This window comes from Miscanthus floridulus, chromosome 19 (assembly GCF_019320115.1).
Source record: "Miscanthus floridulus cultivar M001 chromosome 19, ASM1932011v1, whole genome shotgun sequence".
In the NCBI taxonomy this organism is placed as follows: domain Eukaryota; kingdom Viridiplantae; phylum Streptophyta; class Magnoliopsida; order Poales; family Poaceae; genus Miscanthus; species Miscanthus floridulus.
This window is the reverse complement of record NC_089598.1, coordinates 5,016,888-5,026,352: the sequence shown is the minus strand read 5'-3', so window position 1 is coordinate 5,026,352 and position 9,465 is coordinate 5,016,888. Positions and strand designations below refer to the sequence as shown.

At 48.1% G+C, this 9,465-nt stretch overlaps 1 protein-coding gene across 1 annotated transcript; it reads left to right on the top strand.

Annotated features, from left to right (window-relative positions):
• The first annotated feature begins 2,519 nt into the window (after positions 1–2,519).
• LOC136525430 (uncharacterized) lies at positions 2,520–3,023 on the top strand. Its single transcript, XM_066518419.1, has 2 exons — positions 2,520–2,664; positions 2,773–3,023. The coding sequence occupies exons 1-2, from the start codon at positions 2,520–2,522 to the stop codon at positions 3,021–3,023; spliced, it is 396 nt and encodes a 131-aa protein (XP_066374516.1).
• The last annotated feature ends 6,442 nt before the right edge of the window (positions 3,024–9,465 follow it).

The following is a 9,465-nucleotide window of genomic DNA, read 5'->3' as shown; positions in this document are numbered from 1 at the left end:
GTGTTGTTGTTGGTGGTGGTGCTCCTCCTTCATGCGTGATCTTCAGAGTGGCGAGTTCTGGTTGAGGAGGGTCAACTATTGGAGAGAATTTTCACAGCGATCAAAGAACTCATCAACCTTCTTCCACTTATCGAGGACCTTGTGGTTGTCATTTGTTGTGTCCACCTTGGGGTGTGCACGCTCGATGTTGTTCGGGTGGGCATTGTTATCCACAAGCTTGGTGGCATGGCCGCTGCAGGGATGGCCGACGGCAGCGTGGCTGGATGCATGGCCGCTGCAGGGCGCAGCAAGCAGCGAGGGCGTGGCCGCGTCGGGCAGCAATGAGCTGCTGCTACTGTTGGCATTGGTGGGAGGCCCAAAGTTGGTGATCGGAGCATACCCGTTGTTGAGGCAAGCGAAGAACTCATCATCAAACATCTTCTTCCACTCATTGGTCATGTTGCGGATGTTGGTGTTGAGGTTCTCCATGATCGTGGTTGGAGTGTTGCCTGAAGGATCGATCTGGTCTTCGGATACCAGGTGTAAGGGTCCTCCTTGGAGAGGGGGCAGTGGCTATGGAGCAGGAGGGCTGTGGCTAGGGTTTGGGTGGCATGAGGAAGAGGGCGGTGTAGGGAGTGGGGTGGTAGGCACAGATAGTGAGAGAGGAGAGGTAGGGAAGGAGCAATCGCTCTTCTATTGCTTCCTTAGATTGATTACATCCCCCTTGTATTTATAGTCCCTAGTGGACTTGTATCCCAAGCAACTATATGAGAGATCCTTATAGATTGGATTCTCTGTTCTAAAACTGACCAAACTCTAACATGGTAACTATCCAAACTCTATTACGATAACTCATTCCAAAAGATGACGACAGTGAGGGTGACAGCGCCCCTCCCTGGTGAGCGCGCAGCCCCTATAGGGCATTCTAGGGCTGTCCAGAAGTACTCAAGATTCAAGCACTGCTTAAAGTAGCTCAGGTCCATGTCAACGACATCTAGAACCCAGCTCCGTCTTATTCGACAGCGACCACACACAGTCGTAACCCCCGTAGTTTTCGTCGTGATGGGGGGAGTCGTTACCATAGCGGCTAGATCATCCAAGGGGGCTCTAGGGGCAATGTCGTCATCAATCCTAGATCACAAGGACTGCGAAATTAGCATGGCCGATCAGCTCGTAACGCCAACCAGGAGGTTAATCAACCCCTACGTGGTGACACCCGTGACCACATCAACACTAATCTCGATGCCCGCAGTCGCATCAAGAACAGTCATGCCCAGTGACATCAGGCAGAACTCTAACGCCGACAGGAGTATGACGACCAACACGGCGACCCCGTCGGCTTCCAACAACTCCCCGCTATTGAGCCAACGGGACCTCGCCCCTTCACAGCAAGGCTGCGAGCTATACAGGGGCACGCAGGCTTCAAGATCTTCGGGGTCGATCCCTATGATGGTAAGGCTAACCCCGAGTAGTGGATGCAGCTCTACGAGATAGTCGTACATGCTGCTGAAGGAAACACCGATGTGATGGCAAACTATTTGCCTATCATGCTCTCCCAATTAGCCAACAGTTGGCTTATGGGCCTAAGAGAGGACTCCATCGAATCTTGGGATGATCTCTAGAAAGTCTTCATAAAAAATTATATGGCAACGTGCTAGTAGCTTGGCATGAAATATGATCTAGAAAAACTCCATCAGACCTCTGGAGAACCTCTGCGAAGCTACATCAGGTGTTTCTCGGAAACAAGGAACACCATCCCCAACATTGGGGACAGCGAGGCCATCTCCGCTTTCATAAGAAGACTCCATCACCATCAAGAGTTGCGCTCCAAACTTTACCGCAAGAGACCCTAGACCATCGGCGAACTCCTTAAGGTGGCAAACTCGTACATAGACTCTGATGAAGCTGATCGGCAGTTCAAGGATGACATTGCTCGTGCTTCCCACTCAGATCGCCACCCACATCGTGATGATGATCGTCGTGAAGAACGGCGTTATGAAGATTGCGACAGGCGCTACGACGATCGCGAACACTGTCATAATGATCGGACAGAGGGATCGAGGGCTGCACAACCACGTCACCGCTGATCGAAGAACTTCATCAACAATGTAGAGTAGCCATGCGCAAAGCGCAATTTCAACGCTGCCTACGAAAAGCTCCTCGATGGTCTGTGATTAATTCACAAGAACAGCAAGCACACCATGTGGCAATGCTATGGCATGGCCAAAGCTTTCCGCGATGAACAACAGAAATGGCAGACGTGCAAGGACGATGAGTCCGATGATGGCAAGGAGGAGGAGCGTCCTAAGGATGCATGACTTGCTTTCCAAGATGCCAACAAGACGGTCATCACAATCTTTGGAGGATGTGCCGCCTCTAAGAGCAAACGCCAGCAGAAGCTCACCGCTCGGCAGGTCATGTCGATCACCAAGTATGACACGGTCGTCGATCCCAAATATCTAGATTGGTCAGAGCATCCTATCACATTCAGTAGGGCCGACCAATGGGTAGATATCCCATACCCTGGGTGTTTCCCACTCATGCTGGATCCAACCATCTGCAACGTGTGGTTTAAGAAGGTCCTCATCGATAGTGGGAGTGCCCTCAATATTCTCTTCGCTGGATCCCTAACTAAGTTAGGCCTCACAAAGGACAACCTCATTCCTGTTGATTCTCCATTCTGGGGTATTGTACATGGCAGAACGTCCTAACCTTTAGGGCAGATCACCTTGCCAGTCCAGTTTGGCAGCACCGACCACTTCCGTACTAAGTATGTGAATTTCTTTGTGACAGACTTTGACACCGCCTACCACGCCATCCTTGGCCGACCAGCTCTCGCCAAATTCATGGCCGTGCCCCATTATGTCTACATGGTGTTGAAGATCCCGACGGAGCAAGGCGTCCTCACCCTTCGCGCTAACGTCTCCACCGCCTACGAATGTGAAAGAGAAGGACTCACCCTCGCCGAAGCAATGGATCTCTCAGCAAGAATGGAGGCTTGCATTGCTGGCTCCGAGAAGGTCCATACATCATCAAGGCTGTGACCCGACCAGGGTCATATAGGTTCTGTGATCAAGACGGTGTAGACATCCCTAACTCCTAGCAAATCGAGCACCTCAGGCGTTTCTATCCTTGAGACGTCCTACTAAGATATGTACCCGTTATGTATTTATGCATTTCAATAATGATTTCTCCATGATGTTTTCTCCATTTGTTGTTTTATCTGTAATTTTCCTCCAATTATCATTTGTTTTTCTCCATGCTAAACATTTTTAAGATGATGCATACTATCGCCATTCAAATCATACTGCGCCCTTGCCTTAGTCGGACACACTCAAGGTTTTCACCTCCCTACGCGAATTGACTCCATCAGGCTTTGATTACGCTCGTTTCCCTATGACTCCATGAGCTGACCAAGCCGCTGTGCCGCCGAGCTGTCGTGCCGCCATGCCGCTGAGCCGTCGAGTCACCGTGCCGCTGATCCATAGAGTTGCCGTGCCGCCGAGCCGTCGTGCCGACATGCCACCGTGCTGTCGTGTCGTCATGCCGCCATGTCGCCAAGCCGCTCGAGCTACCGAGCCGTCGAGCCGCTCGTGCCGCCGAGCCATCGTGTCACCGAGCCACTTGAGCCACCATGCTGCTTGAGCCGCCGTGACACCGAGCCGCCAAGCGAGCTGCTAAGCGAGCCGCCTGAGTCATAATCAAGCCACACTGGTCTCCAAATTTCACCACGGTCTCCAAATTTCGCCACGGTCTCCAAATTTTGCCACGGTCTCCAAATTTCGCCACAGTCTCCATATTTCGCCATGGTCTCCAAATTTCGCCACGGTCTCCATATTTCGCCATGGTCTCCGTATTTTGCCATTGTTCTCCAATGTTCACCACAGTATAGTGCTAAGCACTCTCCAAAGTTTATCCCAATGTCCAGTGCTAAGCACGGGGATTTCATTCTTTTTACAAATATGAACAAACTCTAAAGATACGTAAACTGCTCTGCAGGATACAAAATTCACCGATAGATCGCTCCTAATAAACTCCGCTCTGCTTTCTTCATCACTGCGTTCATATATTCTATTATCTGTCCTACATATTTGTATTGCAGGATTATCGTATAGATGGTCGCACCACCTGGCCTTCGGATTTCTCCACCGATCAACTGGTCGGAACACTAGGTTCATAACCTTCGTTGCCAGCCTGTTGGTCGGACTGTTTGGCATTCACATCTACTCTACGTTACTTCGCCGCCGACCAGTTGTTTGGGTTGCTCGATGCTGGTTTCATTGCCAACCAACTAGTCGGATTGTCTATCCCTTCATCGTCAGTGATGTTGAGGTCCCGCCAGCTAGGCTAGGGACTCTTCGGTGTTCGGATTCTTCGTGTAAGCGTTTCCAGCTAAGCTAGAGACTCCCCGGGCGATCGGAATTTGCTACGTCTCGACTGTCGATTCACCTTTTGGCTCACTACATTTTGTTGACACTGCATGTCATATGTGCTATCAAGGTGCTCCATGCTGTCCAGATCAGGGTGCTGATCCTAGGCGGCATGTTAGGAGCCTTGGTAAGTACATCTATCGCAGCATCCCAATGCTAAGTACTTTCCATTTTCTCCACGTTTTACTTCTCGGTGTTATCGAATGTTACTACCCAGTGCTAAGCATGGGGACTTCATTCTTCACACTTAATTCTTTGATCCTGCTACAAGATGTTTCTCTATCTTACAACAGGCTCAGGGACTAAGTGTGTACACTTCATCTTGCGGTTAATGTATTGTTATTCCTTCTTACTGGTTTTCAGCTAAGCTAGGAGCTAGCTATGTGCTCGACTACGCTGGGAGTTGATTAGCCTGATTTAGTGGTTGTTGTAATTGTTTGATCCTGACACCAGATGATGATCATCTGAGTTCGCCAACAAAGTCTAAGTGTGTACACTTCACCTAAGGTCGATGTCTCCAGCAAGCTCTGCCACTGCTTTCTTCACCAATCAACTGGTCGGACTGCTAGGTTCATGACCTTCATCGCCAACCAGCTGGTCGGACTGTTCGGCATTCACTTCTACTTGGCGCTCACTTCACCACCAACCAACTGGTTAGATTGTATGTCGCTTCATCGTCAGTTACGCTGGAGGCTCACCAGCTAAGCTGGGACTCCTTGGCGTTTGGTTTGTTTGTCGCTTTATTGCTAGCTAAGCCGAGGATTCCCTTGGCGGTTAGATCTTGCTACGTCTCATCGGTGTGCTATCGGCTCGCACCATGCTATTTGGATCAGGGTGCTGATCTTGGGCAGCACATCTGGGTCTTGATATGCACATATCAGATGACGTAGCAGGCTTTTAGATCTATTTTCTTTGACCCTGCTACAAGATTCATTCTTCATCTTCTAGCAGGCTCGGGGACTAATTGGCTACACTTCACCTAGTGGTGAATGTAGTGCTCTTTTCTTGATTTACCCTCCTTATTTGACTGTCATGGATGATTCCTCGCAAACGGAGTCTAAGTGGCTACACTTCGCCTAGCGGAGAATTTTCAAATTTTTATCTTGAGCCCCTTACATCTTTCTGGCAAGACTTACCTGGCTAAGTCTGAGATCTGCGTACCAGTTAAACCGGTCGGCTTCGATTTACACCGCTCAGTTCACTAGTTAAACTGGTCGGCTTCAACTTTCACCGCTCGGATCACAGGTTAAACTGATCGGCTTCATGTCAAACTGCTCGGACTTGCTCAAGACGGCATTGCTCAGCGGATACAAGGCGCTCAGGGACTAGCTGTGGGGGGTATAACCCTAGATACCCACGACAATTGACATGTGCCGCAGCACCAGGGGTGGTCCAGCCCATAAGAAGAAGGCATGTGATGCAAGACACTGATCAGCATGCATCACATGGTTTTAGGAAGGAACCTTGAAGATAGAGAAGGATCTATTCGGATATGATAGATATCGTATTCCTTGTAAATACTTACCATATACCCGAATAGATCTAGATCTAACCGACTTGTAACCCTGCCCCCTAGACTATATAAGGCAGACAGGGACCCCCCTTGAATTCATCTCATATACAATACATCAAAGACATAGAACCTGTGTAAATCGTTGTCTCTGCGCTTGTGTCACCATCTGGTTCCTATTACGCGCACCTCTACCGATTCATCTACTACCGTGGGCATTCCTCTCGATAGACTGCCAGCCATATTTCATCGACAGCCACCAGGCCACGCCTGCAGACAGAAATGTTAAAGACAAGTTTAATAATTGTTTAAGTTCACAACAACCCATTAATTTCAGTGAACAAATTAGTGCAAGGCAACTTTCTTGCCCGATCTGCCTCTCTTCTTGCCTGGGTGATGATTAGTAGCACACCATTCTTTATTTACACTATCATAAAGCCCATATATCACCCTTACAGTTGAAATAGTCCCATCTCTATTGTTGAGTGATCCGCCACATGCACATACAACATACCTGCCTAAATAAGGGGAAGAGACAGAAGGTCATGGATTAACCTTAGTTGGCTTTGGTTGACTGCAATATCTTACAATCTTACTATTAGTAATTAGATGCCCCAACGGAGCCACCACGTTAATTTTTACGAGACGCGATAAAAAAAGATAAAATCCTATAAATTCTCACAATAATCAGAAATATCTGACCTTTGATTTAGTAGACTCTAACCATCATCACCGATAATAGCCATCAGATCTATTATAATTTATTAAAAAATTATCCACCACTGCCATTCTGAACATACATAAAGTCACCCCATAATTTTGCATGTAAATTACTCACCTCTACCATTACAAAAAAGATAATTCAAAATAACCCCCTATATATTTGTATATAAATTACCCACATCTGTCATTATAAAAATAATTCAAAATAACCCCCTAAATTTGCATCTAAATTACTGTCGACTAAAGATGCTCGGCAGTCCACCAAGGAGGCTACCCACGATGGTAGATTGTTTGGTAGAGGTGCGCATGATCAGGAACCGAATGGTAACAGAGACACAAGACACAAGATTTATATAGGTTCAGGCCGTCATGATGACGTAAAACCCGATGTCCTATGGTCTGTTGGTTTGTATTGCTGGAATACGAGATTGGATGTGGGATGTCGACTAGGGGACCCCTGTCCCTCATATACTCTGGAGGGGTAGGGTTACAAGAAAAGAATCCTAGTTGGTTATATGGTAGGATTACAATACCTATAGTATCCGATTGGATCTTCTACATGCCTTGCGGTGTACGCCAAGCAGTGCCGTGCGCCGCAAGTTTTGAATCTTGTGGGCTGGACCATCCCTGGCCATGCGGCCCATGTCCCTTGCCGTGGGTACCTGGGGTTGTACCCCCCACAGCTAGTCCCCGAGTGCCTTGTATCCTTTGAGCAACGCCGTCTTGAATAAGTCCGAGCAGTTTGACGTGAAGCCGACCAGTTTAACCGGTGATCCGAGCGGTGAGAGTCGAAGCCGACCAGTTTAACTGGTGGCCTGGGTGGTGAAAGTCGAGGCTGACCAGTTTAACTGGTGACCTGGGCAGTGAAAGTCGAGACCGACCAGTTTAACTGGTTAGTAGACCTCGGACTTAGCCAAGTAAGACTTGTCAAAAAGATGTAAGGGGTTCAAGATTAAATTAGAAAATTCTTCACCTCAGATGAAGTGTAGCCACTTAGATTCCGTTTGCATGACTTAGTCAATAAGGAGGATAAATCAGGAAAAAACAATACATTCACCGCCAGGTGAAGTGTAGCCACTTTGTTCCCAAGCCTACTGGAAGATGAAGAATGAATCTTATAGCAGGGTCAAAGAAATCAAGTCAGAAACCTTGCCAACGTCATCTGTCATGTGCGTATAAGACCCCAGACGTGCTGTCCAAGAATAGAACCTTAATCCAAATAGTATGGAGCAACTTGATAGTATACCAATGAGACGTAGCAAGATCTAGCCGCCAAGGGAGTACCCTGCTTAGCTAGCAACTCTTGCACGAAGAAACCGAACGCCGAGGAGTCATCAGCTTAGCTAGTAACGCTTGTACGAAGAATCTGAACACCGAGGAGTCCCCAACTTAGCTAGCAAGCTCCTAGCGTAGCTGATGATGAAGCCAAAGCGACGAGCAATCTGACCAACTGATCGGTGGTGAAACGAGCACCAAGCAGTCCAACCAACCGGTTAGCGGTAAGGTAAGTGCCGAGTAGAAGTGAGCGCCAAACAGTCCGACCAACTGGTCGGTGATGAAGTCCATGAACCTAGCGGTCCGACCAGTTGATTGGCAGAGAGTACGGCGGCCAGGTGGTGGGACGATGATCCTTTTGTCCTTCCCGGGTTATCCAGTCCCCGAGCATAAAAAAATAAGCTCGTTGACTGAACCAGGCCCCTACAATACAAATATGTAGATCGGGTAGTACATGGTGTAAAGATAAAATATATGACCTCGGCGATGAAGGCAGCAGAGCACAGTGGATAAACATTATGTTTATTTGAAGTGTTCATATTTTAAATATGAGTAACTTCCTTCTAGTTGGTTTTTATATCGCATCACCAGCCTCGACTAGCTCAAGCTCTATAGCGTAGAGTGGCTGGCTCCTGTGTACACGTAAGAGAGAGAGCGCCGCCAAGGAGCCGCTGCTAACTGTCCATAACGCAGAGCGTGGCTCATGCACGTGCAGGAGTGAAGTCGAGGTCAGGGCCTTTTCTGGGTGCCGTGAGTAAGAACATGGCTGGTCGACGAGTCGAGTAGAGAATAACTTAAAGATATTGCATTATGGAGAATGAATGGAACATCTTAAATATATTACGCATGGAGAATAACTGGAGCAATAATAACTGGAGAAGCATGGCGAAAACTCGGAGAAAATAATTGGAGAAACACGGCGAAAGCTTTAGTAAATATAATGAAAGGGTACTTATTTTTAGTCAGAATGTTTGGTCGGTGGTGTCGAAATTGCCCGGCCTTCGAGCTTTTCGGCCTGTGGTCATGGCGGCGGTTGCGGTTGTCATAGCGCGTTCTATGCGGCGATTATCATTGCGACGAGGCATACGGTCGCAACAATTAGTCTGGGCGGCTCGCTTGATGGCTGGACGGTGGCTCGCTTAGCGGCTCACTCGATGAAGGACCGATGTTGCATCCGTACCTCGGAAGATCATCTCGGCGATCGTGTCGACGTCAGAGAGCTTTGTCGTCATGTACTCGGCTCCAATACTTGCTGTAGTATTCGGCTCGGATGCGGAGACTGGGCATGATGCATGCAAACGTATGTTGTACGTGTGTGCGTCATGGCTCTGTAGATGTATACGCATGAATACATGCAATGGTTTTCTTGATCGTCGAAGATTAGCTAATATGCTTGATAGATGCATCCGTGCATGTATACATGCATCTCCTACAACTAAAAAGACTAAAAGTAAGACTATTTTTTAGTGCGACTTTTTTTTGGGTCGCTCCTCCCTTCCGGCCATGTGATACCCCGTGCGATAGAAAAAGAAACTGCCACTCCTGCGA